Below are 20,628 nucleotides of genomic sequence, written 5' to 3' on the forward strand. Positions count from 1 at the left end.
TTCGATATTGAATTTTAACATAATAGTGTGGCACACCTTACTTTAATACATCTTGGTATATATTGTGTTTCATTGTACTTGATGAGCATTGCTTTCTCCAAAATAAAAGTACAAAAATCTAACTTGTCTTTGTGGTTCACAAAAGTAAAATGCACAATCGTCACTGTATTGTGTAGTTTGCCTGTCCTTCATATTCATACTGATTTCCGTTATATATTCTCCTATTTTTTCAGATGGTTGTTTGGAGCATGAAAAACTTTGCCACAGAGATGAGAGACTATTTTGTTTCAAGGAAGATTTGGATAAACTTTTGTAGCAGAGAAAGATACAAGGCAAGGCATTGAAAACAAAGTGGCAAGATAGCTTTGGATTGATCTAGCACAAATAAGGCAGATAGATAAGCCAATGTCCTTCTTGCTGTGCTCTAAACCTTTACAGTTCTAAGAATAGCAAATGCAACATCACCAGCCACAGAGAAAACAAAAGAAAATCCCACATTTTCAAAATACTATTTTCACTGAATATGGTACACAAAAAACAATAAGCATCAATAAACAACTTGCTTCAAAAGAGCTTGATTCACATAGCTTTAATATGAACACATGAAATAGGAGCAGAAGTAGGCCATGTGGCCCCTTGGGCCTGCTCCGCCATTCAGTAAGATCATGGCTGATCTGTTTGTGTTTCGAATTTCACATTCCCATCTACCCCCGATAACCTTTCATTCCCTTGCTTAACAAGAATCTATCTACCTTCACCTTAAAAATATTCAATGACCCCACTTCCACTCCCTTCTGAGGCAGAGAGTTCCAAAGTCGCACAACCCTCTGGGAGAAAAATTTGCTCGTCTATGTCGTAAAAGGGCGACTCCTACTTTTAAAACAGTGGCCCCTAGTTCTAGACTCACCCACAAGAGGAAACATCCTTTCCACATCCACCTTGTCGAGAACGTTCAGGATCTTATATACTTCAATTAAATCACCCCTCACTCTTTCATCTTCAGTGGAAACAAGCTCAGTGTGTCTAACCTTTCCTCATAAGACAACCTGCATTCCAGGTATCAATCTAGTAAACCTCCTCTGAACCGCCTCCAATACATTTACATTCTTCCTTAAATAAGGAGACCAAGACCAAAACTGCACACAGTATTTGAGATGTGGTCTCACCAATGCCCTGTATAACTGAAGCATAATATCCTTACTTTTATGTTCAATTCCTCTTGTAATAAAGGATAGCATTCCATTAGCTTTCTTAATTACTTACTGTACCTGCATACTAACTTTTTGTGACTGATGCAGTAGAACATCTAGATTCTTCTGCACCTTGGAATTCTGCAGCCATTCTCTGTTTAAGTAATTCTCTGCTTTTTTATTCTTCCTGCCAAAGTGAACAACTTCATTTTCACACATGATACTCCATTTGTCAGATTTTTGCCCACTCACTCAATCTGTCTGCAATCTCATGTCCTCATCACAACATAGTTTCCTAACTGTCTTTGTGTCATCTGCAAACGTAGCTACCATGTCAAATACTCCAAATTTACCTCAGTCTTAAGTTGTTCCTTCTTTTGAGTTCGCCAATTAAGCTCCTTTTGTTCTGAGATATTCAGGTGGGTAGATTTGGGAGACATTATTGCAGATTGGACCCTTCGAGGTAATACCCTTTGAGCTCCAATCTTTTGTGTATTAGCTGCAGAAGTTGCTCGATCCTTTGGTTCATCTGGTGGTTTTGGGACATGAAGTATTTCTGTTGGAGATGAAGATAAACTGCTCTGACTGCTTGAAAGGTTGTTTCCTTTAGGATTATCTGAATTTAACGCATTGGAGAAGTGAGATTGTTTACACTCATTTTCACTGAATGCAACAGTGATCTGAGGTAATAAACCTTGACCTTCAAAATCCTCTAAACTCATTAGTTCAAATTTTCCATCTTTTTCAATTAATACTTTTTTGTCTTTGTTTTTTTCCTCATCGCCTTTATTTCCTGCATTATCATTTTCCTTCTGAGCATCATTTGAAATGCACATTTCAGACATCTGCCCTGTGACCTCTCCGTTATCCTTTTCTATCTCAGAAAATTGCACAGGGGGGACCTCCAAGTCAACTAAATTGTCCTTGAACTTCAATCTGCATTCTCGATTTTGATCTATGGGATCTTCATCCAGTAGCTTCTTGTTGGCTTGCTCAATCTTTTCCATTATGTAGCGTTTTACTTCCTCAGTCTGCTCTTCTCCTTCCTGCTGATCGTCCTGCTTTAATTCTTGGAATGAAGTCTCACTATCTGAGTCTGATATGGGATCAGGTTGATTGACAGTATCATTACCCACTCCACTGATGACCTCTGCATGGTTTTTAAAATCTTCATTCCGTTCACATGATTTTTCTGCAGGACTTCCAGATTGTTCCTCATCTACTGTACTTTTCTTTTTTCTTTCCTCATAATCCAGCTCTTTATCAATTTTGGCTTCAATGTCTTCATCTTCTTCGTAATCCTGTGGAGAATCGAGCATTCATCTAAGTAAACCTTAATATTATTTAATTTATAGAATGATCATGGTGGTGTTGGAAAACTTAAAATTTATCAACTATTTGGAAACAGACCTTATATTTTAAAGTGTTAATGTAAACTCTGCTGGCTGATATGAATTATCACTGGGAAAACTACATCGATCTAAAGTTGCTTGGGAAAGATTTTTCCCTTATCCATTATCACTGGCAGAAAATCTAGCAAAGATTACATCTCATGAATGGCCAAAGCGGCAAAGAAGGAAACTAAACAAAACAAATAGTCTGGGAAAGATCAATAGAGAAAGAAAAAGGATTAATGAACGGCATATCAGATAATTTGAATCAAACAGAGGACGGGTGGGTCGAGCAGAAGGGCCGAGTGAGAAAAAAATGGAAGGAGATTACAGAAGAGAGGTGGATGGAGGGGGGGTAGGATGAGTCGGAGTGGGAGGCGGAGACGATGCAGGGGACGGAGTGGGCGACAGAGACGGGGTGGGGGTTAGGTGCGACGGAGATGGTGGGGGGCGGACAGTGGGGGTAGACAGAGATGGGGGGAAGGGTACTGAGACGGTGGGGGGAGGAAGAGGACTGAAACTTGGGGAAGGGGAGGACGGAGATGGGGGGCGAGGCAGGATAGAGAGGAGGACAGAGAGAAGGACGGAGAGGATGGAGAGAAGGACAGGGAGCGGGGGGTGGACAGAGAGAGGGGGGTGGACAGAGAGAGGGGGGTGGACAGAGAGAGGGGGGTGGACAGAGAGAGGGGGGTGGACAGAGAGAGGGGGGTGGACAGAGAGGGGGGGGTGGACAGAGAGAGGGGGGGTGGACAGAGAGAGGGGGGTGGACAGAGAGAGGGGGGTGGACAGAGAGAGGGGGGTGGACAGAGAGGGGGCGTGGACAGAGAAGGGGTGGACAGAGGGGGGAAGGACAGAGAGCTGGGAAGGTGGAGAGCCGGGAGGACGGAGAGCTGGGAGGGTGGAGAGTGGGGAGGGCGGAGAGGAGTCAAAAGAGTGACAAAATGACATAAATGAGTTCCATAGTTCTAAGTTCTGACAAAGAATGTGTTACAGTAATGATTCGTGTTAATTTCAACAATGATGATTCAGAACGGAGGTTTGTAAATTTAAAGTTTAGTAGAAGCAGGACATTTCTGAAACCAATTCATGATAATAATATTGATTTTGAAAAAAAAGTTAATATAAATGTACTTATACCCAAAGGATTTAGCTTGTTACTTGAAACGAAAACTAAGGCAATTTTGAATCGAAAAGAGATAATGAAATTTAAGGGAAAACACAAACTTGATTTCGGCAAAAATGATCACAAAATGTAACTTCAGACAACATTTTAAACTGATCATAATTAAATAAGCTGTGATATTTGCCTGCATTAGTTTCCATTTTGCTTAACACTTGCAAATACTTTTTTTTTGAAAAAGATATACAGCAAAATAGGCTGATATTCATATGCTGTGGAATAAATTGAAAAACATGTCTGTCAATTCTATGTGCTAGATTAAAAAAAAACAAACCTTTTAGGCAAGAAAGATCTTTACAGCAAGATTAACATCTACACTCCTAAGGAAGTAGTTGCGCCTCACTAGTATCATACATGTATCTGGTACAGCGTACACAACTGTTTTCACTTACTACCTCTGGATCTTCATCACTATTTTTTGTTTCTTCATTGATCAGCCAGTCAAGGTCTTTTTCAAAGTCATCTTCATATTCTTCAACTTGTGAAGAAACACTATTCTCTTCGCTCATTTTTGTTTAGCAATTCCTTTAAGATTGAAAAAATCCACAATGAGGGCAAGATTTACCACTTAAACAATGCTATTTTTATTCTAGGAGCTATGCAGGATTTCATGACACATATGTCCATCAATATAGGCCAACTGACTAGATCTATGGAGCAGATTATCTCACACACATGATGATGTACTGCAAATCATAGCTTCAATATCAAGAAGCACATATACAGCGTGTATAGCTTACGGTCTGCACAAACTGCTCTTCTGGAGTGTCAAGAAAGTGATGATGTATTATCTTTTGCAAAATATGCTAGTTGAGCAAGGCCTCAACATACATGAAAGTGATGAACAGCAAGCCCCAGGGATAAGCAAGACAAAGTGAGACACAAGGATAATGTTTTTCTGCAGCATTAGAAAATAATCACTGCTTTCTTCAGCTGAGATCAGGAAATAGCTGGGGGAGAGGTGTCAATACACTCCAAAGTGTATGCAATACTGTAGTTTACTCAAAAGGAATGGCACTTCACTGCATCTGAAGGCTTATTACTGTTTCTTCCCAAGAACTTAACAGGCATCATCAGGATCACTATCAGGTTGCAGGTAGAGTCTGAGGGCTGGAAGGATGCAGAGGAAGAGAGAGAGAAAGGGGGAGAACTCTGGCAACTTCTGTAGAAAAAGTATATACAAGAGAAAATAAGATCTGCGTAATCTTTCACTTTAAAAATATTGCTCCTTGAGTATTTGTAGCCTCGGCTTAGGAGACAAAGCATTTACACTTCCTATATTGTCATTATATGATGTACCACATGGTGATCTTGTAAGAGAGAGCCCAGCACAATTTAACCCTTATAGCAAGATGGTTGGAACCTTACAAGCAAACAAAGGACAATGAAATCCTAAACAGAGTATTGGGTAAAATGTTGTCAAATACTCAGAAGCCTTCAGATGCAGTGAAGTGCCATTCCTTTAGAGTAAACTATAGCATTGCATACACTTTGGAGTGTATTGACACCTCTCCCCCAGATATTTCCTGATCTCAGCTGAAGGAAGCAGTGATTATTTTCGAATGCTGCAGAAAAACATCATCCTTGTGTCACACTTTGTCTTGCTTATCCCTGGAGCTTACTGTTCATCACTTTCATGTATGTTGAGGCCTTGCTCAACTAGCATATTTTGCAAAAGATAATACATTGTCACTATCTTGCTTCTCTAATCAATACTATGACACATCACCTCCCAATCTTCAAGACTTTTAAGCACCACTTAATGAGTAGCCTGATTTTTCAGGAGCCTCAGGATAGTGCCCCACACTCCTAGAGACTGACAGAGACAGAGAGAGAGGGTCGGAGGGAAACAGAGGGAGACAGACAGATAGAGATTGAGACAGACAGAAAGAGAGAAAGCACAAAAACAGAGACAGCAGGAGCACAGAGAGAGCAGGAAAAGAGAGAGCAGGAACAGAGAGAGCAGGAACAGAGAGAAAGCACAAAAACAGAGAGAACCGCAATATTTATATGGCTAGTCCAGTTCAGTTCCTGTCAATGGTAACCTCCAGGATGTTGATAGTGGAGATTCAGTAATGGTAATGCCATTGAACATCAAAGGGCAATAGTTGGATTCTCTCTTGTTAGAGATGGTCATTGTCTAGCACTTGTGTGGCACAAATGTTACTTGCCACTTGTCAGCCCAAGCCTGAATATTGTCCAGATCTTGGTGCATTCTTCAGTATCTGAGGAGTCGTGAATGGTTCTGAACATTGTGCAATTGTCAGTGAACTTTCCCACTTCTGACCTTATGATGGAAGGAAGGTCATTAATGAAGTTGCTGAAGACGGTTGGGCCTAGGACACTACCCTGAGGAGCTCCTGCAGTGATCTCGTGGAGCTGAGATGACTGATCTCCAGCAACCACAACCATTTTCCTTTGTGCTCCAACCAGCAGAGAGTTTTCCCTCTGATTCCCATTGATTTGCTAGGGCTCCTTGATGCCACACTCGGTCAAATGCTGCCTTGATGTCAAGGGCAGTCACTCTCACCTCACCTCAGGAGTTCAGCTCTTTTGTCCATGTTTGCACCAAGGCTGTAATGAGGCCAGGAGCTGAGTGGCCTTGGCTTCTCCAATCTATTAATATCACTGAAGTCCCTCATCTCTGAAGCCATTCTTGTACATCTTTTCTGCATCCTCTCTAATACCTTCACATCCTTCCTAACTGTTAAAGATCAAGGTGTAGCAAAATATACTATTATATTAGATTTAAGTTTACACTAGCACTATAGTGAAAGCATAAAACTAAAAACCTACAAATGTAGCTGACAGGCAAATCTGTAAAATGTTAACAAATTGTAAGGCTGTAACTGTCGTCATATAAAATAGCCTTGGATAATTCTAATCTTCTAAAGGTTACATCTATACGTTAATTCTTTTCAGTATATGTAAATAGATAAAATAATTGATGTTATGTCCTGAAATCTTGCAGTGGAGTCTTTGCTATGGTGAGCAAATAATACCTAGTGTAAAAGCAAAAGTGATGGTGATGTAATGTTCTTATAGTTAAGCTAAAAATGAAACAACTGTGATGTGAGGCTGAAAGATATTGGAATGAGGAGGGAGAAGGAGAGGGGAAAGAAAGGGAGGAAGACAGAGAGAGATAAAGAAAAGAGAAAAGTTTGAGCTGAACTGCATATGTTCTTCAGTAGCAAGCATCTTTTGTAATCTCCAGTGTTTCAACCTCATTCTTGGTACATAGATAGAGGACAGAGCCTTTGTCTATATTTTCATAAAAGACATAATTCCAGCTTTACCTGTGTCTCTGCTGCATCAGGTAGATGCCAAAGTGCTCATAGCAGGGTGAATATCTTGGTAGAGCTACTGTGCTATCCTGCTCACATCACTGTACTGAAAATTAGTTAACTGCTTAGAAGGTGTCTTCTGTCTGCTCAGAAAGAGTTAGAATTATAAACTTTTACAGTTGTGGCCACTTCAAAGAGCCAAACAATAGTTGAGGTCACTGTGGATTTCCCCTCTAGGTTAGGTGGGTAAGAAATAATACAACTCCGGAATCAATCCTGGTAAACTTTGAACATTGCAATGCATCAATGAGGGGGTAATTTACCTGGACACTTTCTTCCAGGAGGCACACCCCTTAGGCTAGGTGCTTTAAATTTGGTCCATGGTCAGGGACAGGATTGTGTGACTGTGAGCTAGACAGTCATATGGATCCAGAGGTAGCAATGGAGGAACCTCAGCTCTTGCAATTGTCCAAAAGGTTCAAGGTTCTTGCAGCTTGTGTGAATGACAGCAAGGACTGCAGGGAGGTTGAGCAAACTGAACAAACCACTGACGCAAGGGGGCATTCAAGTTGGGGGGTGGGGGTGGGGGCGGGAAGAGTTAAAACGAATGTAGTTGTACTAAGGGACAGTATAGCTAGGGGGCTGGGTCCAGTTCTTTACAGTCAAGAGAGTGAGTCCTGAAAGCTGTTTTACCTGCCTGGCACCAGGGTTAACATGCTGGTTTATGAGGCCTGTGTTCTCCATACTTTACAGCAACCATAAAAAGAAACTCAACAATTTTCATCTTCATTGCTTGTGGTGCATTCTCGGCATCTCATGGAAGGACAAAATCACAGACATTACAGTATTTTCAAAGGCAGATCACCCAATTATGTCAACACTCATCAAGCAGTAGTGATTTTGCTGGCTCAGGCACGTTCGCAGGATGGAAGACAGATGCATTCCTAAGGATTTTCTGTATGGCGAGGTAGCAGGAGCCAGAAAACCAGCAGGATGCCTAAAGGATGCTTGGACATGAAGGTGCAAAACATTGATTTTCACACCTAGGAGACACTAGCCTATGACAGAGAGAATTGGTGACATCACCTGTGGGTCTGCATGCGCCACCATGACGATCAAGTGCCTACAGTGGCTTGATAACAGGAGCCAACACTGAAAAAAAATCCCACAATGACAGCTGATAACCACCTATATGCAGCACTAGTGGCAGAACCTGCCTCTCATGGGTTTGTCTCTTCAGCCATCAAAGTGCATCATATGAAACTATCTCATCTCCAATGGATTTGCTGTATGTCCATCATCTTTGTAGATAGAAAGATGCCAACAGCGATATTATTTCTTAACATGACCATGCCTATGTAGCAAATTTTTAGATTTCATTACAGGTGCATATGGTTATAATTTTAAATAAATCTAAATATAGTACAAATTTCACTTAGCATACAATTAAATTGCAGCTTGAAATGTTTTTGTGAAATTGAAGTACTTATCCTTCAGAATTAATGTATTGAAAATAAAATATTCATGAAAATTGTGCCACATTTAAATTAAATTTTACGATGACAAATATTCATATTAAATCTCTTACTGGATGGTTAGTTTTAAACCATAGAGAGAATATGAAAGCTACTGTAGCTTTCCATTCCAAAGAAATGTCAATCTGATCATTTCAATAAAGGATCTTGAATCCTTTTATATTTCAACACGTATATGCATTTAATCTTTCAGTTGCATTACCCAAAAGTTGTAGAATTAAAAAGAATGAAAGTTGCCCTCAGTTCTTTTAAACTCTGTACATCATCGTTGTTAGAAAAATACAATCCTAGTTCAGGCACTACATTTATTGACCAAACTAAGTGTGCATAGTCTCATTTTAGTGTGAAGTTTAATTAAGATAAACAAGAATTCAATGTCTGCATGCAGGTCCACATTCTGTAATAACACTCAAGTTAGCTTGAATAGCTGACTAATGCTTTGGGGGTTAAGAAATAGTGACAGATTGATGACCTTATGTTTGCTAATTAAAATGGCATTTAACACAATTGCACTGAGCTAAATCACTCCTAATTCAAAATAATCTTCAAATCAAAATTACTCACCCTACACAGACCACTTTTCCCATAGCTTATTAGCAAAGAATACAAACGTGTAGGATAAACATTTGAAATGACATAGAATTTAAATAGTATTTATTCCAGGAATGGAAAAGTCACGTAGTAACAATTACCTCTCTATCTCTACCCTCAACCCCATAAAAAAATCTTCCCCTACACTACATTTCACATCATTCACCTTGATTTCTAAATGACTACTCAATGACGTATGACAGTGCCACTCTGTGACCCATTGGTTAGAAATGTCACAGTTTGACCCGAAATGAATTCCCTGATGATTTTCCTTCCTTCCAACAAACAGGAAGCTTGCCTCTGATGATGTCAAGAGGCAAAATTAACAATTCATGTGCAATGTATAAATCTGCTTCATATATCAAACATATGGTGCCACAGCAACTGATTCCAGGGGGTGCCAGTGGGCTCAGTTAGCTGGACAGCCGGTGTGGATCAGATTGGTGCCAACACCACGGGATTCAATATCTGTTCCGGTTGGGGTGAATTCGGGACCTGCCTCCTTGCCCTAACTATGCTGGAGGTGGTGGCACTGTGGGTTACACCTGCCTTCAGGCAAAGAACTCAACAAGAAGACATCAAATATATGTGAAGTTTAAAAGTTATGCAGTACCTAAATTAAAAATTAGGTAACAACTATCTTTGAAACCAGAACGTAAGTAGGTTATTACTGATGCTTTTGAACATAGAAGAGTAAGGAACTAGAATATTTTCTACATTTCACCTGGCTAGGTTCAAACGCTATTACCACCTTTAAATTGTTTACTTTTATCAACTGTCGCTTAAGTTTTTCTACTCTAACTGCTCTCCCAAACAAGTATTCTCCACACATTCAGTACCCTCTGATACTTAAATCTAAAGTAGGTGCACATATCCCTCTTCTAATCCTGAGTCCCTATTCTCTTATTTTAAAGTCTGCAGCAATCTTAAACATGATTAATAGCCCAGATTTTGCTGTAGCAGGATAAGTAATGCCATTTGGCATTAATTATGTTTATTTGTGCATGGTTAGGTTTTAAAAAATGTTGTGGGGCAAATTGCTGGAAGTGCCAGCTGATAAAGGCAAGATAAACAGGACTTTTGGGATCTGAGCGAACAGAGCAACCAGATCCCTAAAAGGCAAGTATCACTTCATCAAATTTATTAGGATGAGGAAATAACAGACAATTGGTGAAAGAAAAGGGAATTAGTAATTTTCTTGAAAAAATAAATATTAAATTGTATGTGGAGGCTCAGTTGAGTAAAAAAATATTGCTGCCCACTTGATGGACAAATGTCCTGGCTCTGCAATTTTACATATGATTCCAAGATAAAGTTGTACTTTGATCAAGTACTGTATATCTTTGTGCTAAACTATTTGCATCTTTTTTTGAAATACTTAATTACCTCTGGTGTGCATCAAGGATCTATCCTTTGCTCTCTCCTATTTTACAGCTACATGTTGTTTCTCATAAACGTCATCCAAAAAACATAGGATGGAATTTTCCTAAATTTGCATGAAGTGCGGTAGTGGGCGGGCAAAATGGCGTTCCACCTGCCGATGGTGAGGGTAGGTTTTCATGCAGTATCGTCCCGAGCCGGCCACATTACTTATGCTTCCCAACTGTGCACAGTTGCTACATTTGAAAACCAAAATTTCAGCACTCGGCTGGAGTAATTAAAACAACACACTGAGGTTGCTGTGACCAAAGTAAACACAATGCTTTATTATGTTGCATGTCTATACTTGCACTCTTAGTAAATAATGCATCATTCAAATTACTTTAACATACATGAATACAGTAATAGAGTTGCTCTTGTAGCTACAGTTGCAGAGGGAAGAAGTTTGAAGCCCTTTGCACAACATAAGATGCTGAACTTTACATTGCCAGTACTTTCTGTCACCTGGAAGTGGAAGCTTATAACAAAGTGTACACAAAAGCAAAAACTCAATAAAATGTAAAACAAATAAAATGTGTTTACTCATACACCAGCAGAGGGCTTGGCTCAGTTAACAAGGAAGGGATATCAAAATATCTTAAAAGGTACAATAAAAATTCTTTAATGGGGACATAGATTTTTTGACTATTTTCTCTTTATTCATTGGCATTGAAAAACATTGAATGTATAGAGATCAAATGACTAGCTAAGCTGATGTTCTTCACAAGTCAATATTCACATAGTCTGAATGATGAGCAATTAGGATGTACTGTTGGATAATGAGGCTAGAAAATTTTTACTTAACAGTAACTGATTTCTACTTGTCCCATTCAAAAATGTACATTATAGAACCTCATACTGTAACAATACCAAAGTTCTAATATATCCACCAATTTTAGAGGGCATATGGGCAGGGGGAAAAACTGCATTCATTGAAGTACAGGTCCATTTTACTACCTAGTTAAGTGGCAGAATAAAGCAAAAGGAACTTACATTTATACAGTACCTTTAATAACCTCCAGGCCTTACAAAGTGCTTTACGGGCAATTAATATTGTTGCAGTGCAATTGCTTATAGCTTATAGTGTATGCAAACACACAGGCAAATCTGCATACACAACGTTCCCACAAACAGGAATAAATTAATGGCCAGATGATATGTTTTAGTGATCTTGATTGAGGGACAAATAATGGCCAGAACTGGGAGATCTCCCTGCTCTTCTTCCAATAATGCCATGGAACTTTTTATGTCCAACTTAGCGTATAGTCCTCTGTTTAATGTCTCACCTGAAAAACAGCAACTCTGACAATGCAGACTTCACAGAATCACAGAATTTTAATAGCACAGAAGGAGGCCATTCAGCCCATCGTATCTGTACCGGCTCAACAAATGAGCATTATGACCTATTGCTATTGCCCTGACTTATCCCCTTATCACTGCATGTTGTGTCTATTCAAATAATCATCTAATGCCCTCTTGAATGACTTCCCTCAGTACTATACTGATGTATCAGTTCATATTATCTGCTCAACGCTCGGGTGGAACTTGAACACAAAACTTTCTTTTAAAGGCAAGGCTAACAGAATATTTCAATAATGGCCAAGCACTTTATTAACAACGTCACCATAGAGGACATGAAATTAAACAAAAATTGATGCTAGTCATTACTTCAACAAAAAAGACAGGTTAACATCAAACTGACAAAATCAGTTGGAGACACAACTTTTATTTATTTATTTTTATTTGTTCATGGGATGCGGGCATCACTGGCCAGGCCAGCATTTATTGCCCAACCCTAATTGCCCTTGAGAAGGTGGTGGCGAGCTGCTTTCTTGAACAGCTGCAGTCCATGTGTGTAAGTACACCACAGTGCTGTTAGAAAGGGAGTTCCAGGATTTTAACCCAGCAACAGTGAAGGAATGGTAATATAGTTCCAAGTCAGGATGGTGTGTGGCTTGGAGGGGAACTTGCAGCTGGTGGTGTTCCCATGTCCTTGTCCTTCTAAGTGGTAGAGGTTGTGGATTAGAAAGTGCCGTTGAAGGAGCTTTGGTGAGTTCCTGCAGTGCATCTTATAAATGGTACACACTGCTGCTACTGTGCATCAGTGGTAGAGTGTGTGAATGTTGAAGGTGATGGATGGAGTGGCAATCAAGCGGGCTGCTTTATACTGGATGGTGTCCAGCTTCATGAATATTGTTGAAGCTGCACTCATTCAGGCAATTGGAGAGTATTCCATCACACTCCTGACATGAGCTTTATAGATGATGGACAGGCTTTGGGGAGTCAAGAGATAAGTTACTCGCTGCAGAATTCCCAGCCTCTGACCTGTTTTTGTAGCCACAGTATTTATATGCCTGGTCCAGTTCAATTTTTGGTCAATGGTAACCCCCAGGGTGTTGATAGTAAGGGATTCAGTGATGGTAATGCCATTGAACATCAAGGGGCGATGATTATATTCTCTCTTGTTGGAGATGGTCATTGCCTGACACTTGTGTGGCACGAATGTTACTTGCCATCCCAAGCCTGGGTGTTGTCCAGATCTTGCTGCATGTGGACACAGATTGCTTCAATATCTAAGGAATCGCAAATGGTACTAAACATTGTGCAATCATCAGCGAACATTCCCACTTCTGACCTCATGATGGATGGAAGGTCATTGATGAAGCAGTGGAAGATATTTGCGCTTAGGACACTACACTTATGTCCCAGGGCTGAGATGAATGACCTCCAATAACCACAACCATCTTCCTTTGTGCTAGGTTTGACTCCAACCAGTGGAGGGTTTTTACCCTGATTCCCAATGACCCCAGTTTGCTAGGGCTCTTTGATGCCACACTCAGTCAAATGCAGCCTTAATGTCAAAGGCAGTCACTCTCAACTCACCTCTTCAATTCAGCTGCTTTGTCTGTGTTTGGACCAAGGCTGTAATGAGATCAGGATCTGAGTGGCCCTGGTAGAACCCAAACTGAGCATCAGTGAGCAGGTTATTGCTGTGTAAGTGCCACTTGGTAGCACTGTCGAGGACATCTTCCATCACCTTGTTCATAATTGAGAGTAGGTTCATGGTAGGGTAAATGGTTGGGTTGGATTTGTCCTACATTTTGTGGTCAAGAAATACTGGGGCAGTTTTCCACATTGTCGGGTAGATGCCAGTTTTGTTGCTGTACTGGAACAGTTTGGCTAGGAGCGCTGCTAGTTTTGGAGCACAAGTCTTCAGTACTACAGCCGGAATGTTGTCAAGGTCCATAGCCTTTGCAATATCCAGTGCCTTCAGCCGTTTCTTGATATCACGTGGCATGAATCAAATTGGTTGAGTACAGGCATCTGTGATGCTGGGGACCTCAGGAGGAGGCTGAGATGGATCATCCACGTAGCACTTCTGGCTGAAGATGGTTGCAAATGCTTCAGCCTTGTCTTTTGCACCGATGTGCTGGGCTTCCTCATGACTGAGGACAGGGGTATTTTTGTAGCCTCCTCCTCCTGTTACTTGTTTCATTATCCATCAAGTACAGTGGTGGTGCCACACAAGATGACAGAGGGTATCCTCAGTGTGAAGGCAGGACCTAATCACCACAAGGACTGTGCAGTGTTCACTCCTACGATTACTGACATGGACAGATACATCTGCAACAGGTAGATTGGTGAGGTCTAAGTCAAGTAGTTTTTTCCCTCTTTTTAGTTCCCTCATTACCTGTCTCAGACCCAGTATAGCAGCTGTGTTGCTTAGGATTCTGCCAGCTCGGTCAGTGGTGGTGCTAATGAGTCATTCTTGGTGATGGACGTTGAAGCACCCCCCCACCCCCCCACACTCCATCCAAACTAGATTCTGTGTCACTGCCACCTCAGTGCTCCTTCCAAGTGGTGTTCAACATGGAGTAGTACTGATTCATTAGCTGAGGGGGTTGGTTGGTGGGGGGCACATGGGACGGCAGGGTGGGGGAGATTGTTGGCTGTAGGTGGTTGTTATAAAAGTATAATAGTTTTCAAAATAATTTTCTGGTTTATTGCAAAGTAGGCTTTTGGGTGTAAGTATAGGTGGTTCTGTCTGTGTGATTTAATTACATTTGGAGTCAAGTAGACTGCAATATTTAAATTATCAAAAGAAGCTAGGTGTAGAAATGTGCATGAAATGCTAATGAGTAAACATGGATGCTGGCTTAGCATGTAAGGTGTGAAGGGAATTTGCATTTTTAGAAAGATGAAGAAATTGTTGGATTTCAAAGGGATGTTAGTCTGTTTACAACTAGTCAGATAAGCAAGGCTAAGGAGTGTGTTTATTTTTCCCAAAGGTTACTGAAAATATTAGCAACATAAAAGTTTTTATATTATGAGGAAGATACAGTTTCAAAGATATATGGAACAATATAATTTACATATTAATGAGAGAGAAACATATATAAAGGAAAAAGGCTATGTGAGGAGAGGGCCATGTAAGATCTAACAGGAGTGCGTGAAACAGCTTTCAAAAAGCCTCCAGCCATTTGCGCATTAGTCTGCCATGCAAAGCAACTGAAATTGGGGAAGCCATTTGGAATTTCACTGTCAAGTGGGTACTGTGTTAACTTGTTGGTTTTGTTTTAAATCTAAAATCTATTTTGGATTGTTGCCTTAAAGCGGGTGTGTAAATGGGAGTCAGGTCAGTTAGGAGTTTTAGGATTTCTTATAGTAGTAAGTAATTGTAGTCTTATGTATGTAATTGAAATCTTTTATTTTGTTAATACATATTTTAAGTTAATTTTTAAGATTTCTAAAGGTCTTGGTGTACTCCTTACTTCTGAATTCAGTACACACATCTGCTCGTAATAAATACATATTGCAAACCCATTGTGATAGCGCGACCAAATTTCCCTTGTGGATTTGGTCCACCTGGCACACATCATCTGCCATGTCATAACAGTAGTAATCAGCTTGAGGTTTTCTTGCCTATGTTTGATCTGATACCATGAGACTTTATGTGGTCCAGGGTCAATGTTGAGGACTCCCTGGACATCTCCTTCCCACCTGTATACCAGTCTTCTTCTGGGTCTGTCCTGCCAGTGGGACAGAGATTGGGCTGACTAAGACATGGCATCTCCAATTTAACAAAAAGTACAGTAACATGTAGAAATCAACAGTCCAAGCATGCTAACTACTACCACATAGGGGGTCTGCTGTCAACAATAGCTTGAGAAAAATTAACCAATTTGTGCTGAACAGATATTGTATCAGTTAAATTATGTGCTTAGTAATCTGAAGGCCAAAAGAATTTGAATAATTAACATATAAAAAGGAAAGAAAAACAGCACATTGTGGCTATTTTTTTAAATCAGAAGGCTGAATTGTGCTCAAAAAGGAATATATGAGAGATACTATCCTTGTATTTGATCGGAGCAATGTAGAAGCCCAAAAACAGAATATTCAAACAAACAATGATGATTGTGAGGGAAGGGATGTTGAAGTGGGAAGTTAGAGACAGAGATATCAAAATCATACCCACAAACAGAAGAGATGTGTCCAACACTAAGTGGCAGTTCCATCTACATTTAGTTTCCTCAGTATTGAAGTGATTACTATGAATGAGTTAGATTACACTAGATACATGTAAACATGTTCCACCTTTTAAATGACCTGGCCAGCAACACTGTTACACATCAATTTTTAAAATTAATATTTGAATATGACCACTTAAAAGTGATTATCTTAAAAGGAAATATTGCACATAATAAGTAATTAGTATATGCAAACCACATGTTAATTTTTAAAACTTTGTAGAATCTTAATTATAGCTCAATAGCACAAGAAGATATGACAGCCGGACAGCAATACCCCATCAAAAGTTTTGACAAGTAATTGTCACTTCTCTTTCCTATTTTTTTTAAAACAGCATCCAGTCAAAGATCAGGAGGGGAGCCGAAGCCATTAATAAATAATAACCCGTTAATAAATTAACTTAAACCAAAATCATTTGCTAGTTAGTGCTCCAAATGGAACACTTTTTAATTCAATAATTTGGAACACTCAGTAATTAAACAAAGATATTGTTACTGTGTATTTAGTGTTTTGGATCCATAAAGAGGATAAGGAGGTAAGATAGCCCGGAGTTTCGGCCTGTGATCAGTGAGCTGCGCCGAACACTCTCTGGTGTAGGATGGGGTTGCTGTCACCCACCTGTTCATGGCGACCTCACTGTACCGTGCGCTGCCCCTCACTCTCCCAGCGACCGCCCGGCTCCCGCTATAGTTGCCGCTCGAATGCTGCGTTCAAAATCCGTTCTCTTCCCAACAGCTGCCGGGTGCAAGCCCCCGGTTAGCATAGCAACAATCCCTAAGCAACGGAGACTACTGTCATCTCATATGACGCATTGGGTTGCTAGGTTTTGGCGGCAGCCCCGAGGTGCGCTTGCGCCATGCTTGACCGCCGCCGGGGGGAGGGGAAGGGGCTGGGAGAGGGAAAAGAGCATGGTCTTGCTCGTGTGTTTCATTACTGGCTGCCATCAGAAAGTGGTGTAGATAATGGCGGAAACTTCACCCGAGAGATTTGACTGGAATCGTGTTTTTTTTAAAAACACGAACAATGTAAATTGTAAGGTGAATGAATTAATCCATCTCCCGGGTAACAAGACACAGACCCTCTTTCAAGTATGAGGTGGTCTGCAATGGGGAAAGGAGTGTGCAATTCAGAAACCCTCCAATTATATCAAAGTGTGGTCGATCTGCTGTGGCGTTAGACGGGGAGGGCAAAGATATTTAAGGGCAAGTGGGGTGAATGTGTGCAGATAATGGAACCAAGTTGAATTGAGAAGAAGCCAGGTAGGAAGATGCAAATGATACAGGATGGGCAGGGAGAAACTTAGGAACACCAGAGGTCATTCGGCCTTTCAAGCCTGTTCTGCTTTTCTTCAGATCATGACTCCTCAAATCTATTTGCATACTTTTGATTCCATACCCATGTTTTCAAATCCCTCCAGGCTTCACTTTCCCCATCTCTGTAACCTCCTGCGCTTTCTGACATATATGAACTCCTCTAATTCTGCCCTTTGCACATCCTCAATTTTAATGGCCCTACCATTGGTGGGTGCGCCTTCAGTCTCCAAGGTCCTAAACTCTGAAAATCCCCTCCTGCACGTCTCTGCTTCTCTACCTCTCTTCATCTCTGATGCTCCTTAAAACCTATCTCTGGCCCTAATATATCCTTATGTGGATTGGTGGTAAAGTTTGTTTGCTAATACTGCTGTGAAGCACATTGGGCTGTTGTATTACATTAAAGGGGCTATGTAAAGATAAGTTGTTGCTGTTGTCTCTTCATATGCTTCCCTCAGCAAAATCTATTGACCTCAGTTTCGAAAAATTCAATTGACCCAACATCCACATGCTTTTGGGGAGGCAATTCCAGATTTCCATTACCTTTATGTGAAAAGTACTTCCTGATTGCACTCCCAAATGGACTAACTCTAATTTTAAGATTATGCTCCCTTGTTCGGAATTCCGCTGTATCTACCCTAGTGATTGCCTTTTTCGTTTTAAATATCTCAATTAATGTTATAGAATGGAAGTCTAAAATGATGGTTTACCATAGAGTGAGAGACAATTCTATTAAAAATTAGTTGAAATGTTTGTACAGCAATACACACAGTGTCTGTAATAAAACAGAATGGAGGCAATCATGGGTTGGGAGGAACCAGGCATAGTAGGAATTACTGTGACATGGAAAATCAAGACTGGCAACTAAACATTGCTAGGTATAAGACAGAGAGGGAAAACGGGAAGATGGAATAGCTGTACTTATCTGGGATAACATAATTGCGGTAGAAAAAAGGAATGCACCTATTAGCAAGACAAAAATAGAATCCACAGAGACAGAGATGAAAGATTACAAAGGATCAATCACATTAACAGGTGAGGACTACAGGCTACCTAATAGTGGAAGGGAGGTGGAGGAAGAAATATATGGACAAATTAGGGAATTGAGTAGAAGACATAGAATAATAATCATTGGGGATTTCAACCTGATATTAATTGGCTAGAAGAGGATGAAGGGGATAAGGAAGTGGAGTTCCTACAAGGTACCAGACTCCTTTCTAACCCAATTTGTGAAAGACCAACAAGTCATTGACATATATGATGTAAACCTGAGGCTCTAATACAGGTCTCAGGGGAACGGCACTTACATCCCACCAATTGGAGCTCATTCCCTTTATCTCTATTCTCTGTCTCCTACATCCCAAACAATTAACAACCCATGTCGTGAGGATACATCCAATTGCATACATTTTCATTTTTGCCAATAATCTCTTGTGCAGAACCTCATTAAATCCCTTTTGGAAGTCCATAAACTTACTTATATCCTTAAGGTTGTTACATTCTAATCCTTAAGGTATTCATCTGAGCTCATGTCTTCTTTCTGAGTACTTTTCCCATCATCCCTAAACTAGTTTATCTCCTGTTAATTGTGTTAGTTTGTGCATTGTTATGATGTACTAAACTTGGTCTACTCTATTCTGTTACTTATTTTTAGTCTACATTGTCCATAAACTGACTCAGCTGCATTTATAGACGACATAGAATCATACAGCACAGAACGAGGCCATTTGGTTCCTTATATCTGTATCAACTCTTTGGAAAAGCTACCAAATTTGTCCCATTCTCCTATTCTTTCCCCAAAGCCCTGTACATTTCTCTTATCTGGTATTTATTCAATTGCCTTTTGAGAATCACTACTGAATCTGCTTCCAGCACCCTTTCAGACAATACATTCCAGATCATAACAATTCCCTTGTGTAAAAAAAAACTCATTTCCACCTGGAATTTTAATTCCAGTTTCTACTTTATCTTATTCCAACTGACTGGTTTGTTTAAGGATGTTTCTTACTTTGCCAGTAGAATCCAGTGTATGTGCCCTGCTGCACTTTGTCACATCTTCTCATTACATGCTAACTATTCCATTACCCTTTGTGAGCCATGTAAGTTACTGAAGGTTATAAATTAACATAAAATATATTTAGCAATATTATACAAAATATTAGGCCATAGATTGTAACATATCAAGCATAATAATGTAATAAGATGGACAAGTTGACAGACTAAGGTGAAAATTTAGATTGCAAGAATGTATCAATTTAACTTCAACTTTTCTCTCCCTTCAATTCTTGTACTTGTACATTACATAATATTTGGGGGTAGGTGATGGCGTATTGTCGCTGGACTAGTAATCCAGAAACCCAGGATAATGCTCAGGGCCACCTGGGTTTGAATCCTGTTAAGACAGATGTTGGAATTTAAATTCAATAAAAATCTGGAATTAAAAAAAAAATTAAAATGTCTAACCCAACTGGCCAACCAATGTCCTTTAGGGAAGGAAATCTGCCATCCTTACCTGGTCTGGCCTACATGTGACTCCAGACTCACAGCATTATGGTTGACCCTTAAATGCCCTCTGAACAAAGGCAATTAGAGATGGGCAATAAATGCTGGCCCAGCCAGGGATGATGCCCACATCCCATAAATAAATAAGGAACAATTAGATGTGATATGTTTAAAGAACAACTATGGATGCTATTTTACTATAGGTATCAGTCTCATGTCTGTATCTGTATGGACAATGTACAGCTCCAGATTCAACTGCTTCATGATTTCTCATTTAGCCCATGGATACCAGAGTCCTGCGCACATCAGCCAAGTGGCTAAAGTTTAATTAAAGCAAAATATTATGGATGCTGGAAGTCAGTAATAAAAACAGAAAATGCTGGAAGCACTCAGTAGGTCCGGCAGGTCAAACAGGTGACAGGTTTGATAAGTGGCAAGTAGTGTTAGTGCCACACAAGTGCCAGGAAATTATCATCTCCAATAAGAGAGAATGTAGCCACTTCCCCTTGACATTTAGTGGAATTACCATTGCTGAGCAGAGACATAACTGGACCAGCTATATAAATACTGTGGCTACAAGGGCAGGTCAGAGATTGGGAATTCTGCACTCACTTGAGACACTCATTTCCTGACTCTCCAAAGCCCGTCCACCACCCACAAGACACAAGTCAGGAGTGTGATGCAATACACTCCACTT

The 20,628-nt window shown here is 40.2% G+C and overlaps 1 protein-coding gene across 1 annotated transcript in view; it reads right to left on the minus strand.

Annotated features, from left to right (window-relative positions):
* Window positions 1–16,806, minus strand: part of ccdc181 (coiled-coil domain containing 181) — a 32,282-nt gene extending 15,476 nt beyond the window's left edge. The window contains exons 1-3 of the mRNA XM_041211900.1: window positions 16,738–16,806; window positions 4,154–4,286; window positions 1,544–2,491 (exon numbers count right to left, since the gene is read on the minus strand). Of these exons, the coding sequence (XP_041067834.1) occupies window positions 1,544–2,491; window positions 4,154–4,270 (1,065 nt within the window). The 5' untranslated portion in view covers window positions 4,271–4,286; window positions 16,738–16,806. The remainder of the gene's footprint in view (window positions 1–1,543; window positions 2,492–4,153; window positions 4,287–16,737) is intronic.
* Window positions 16,807–20,628: the final 3,822 nt, after the last annotated feature.

Source organism: Carcharodon carcharias, chromosome 18, assembly GCF_017639515.1.
Source record: "Carcharodon carcharias isolate sCarCar2 chromosome 18, sCarCar2.pri, whole genome shotgun sequence".
In the NCBI taxonomy this organism is placed as follows: Eukaryota; Metazoa; Chordata; class Chondrichthyes; order Lamniformes; family Lamnidae; genus Carcharodon; species Carcharodon carcharias.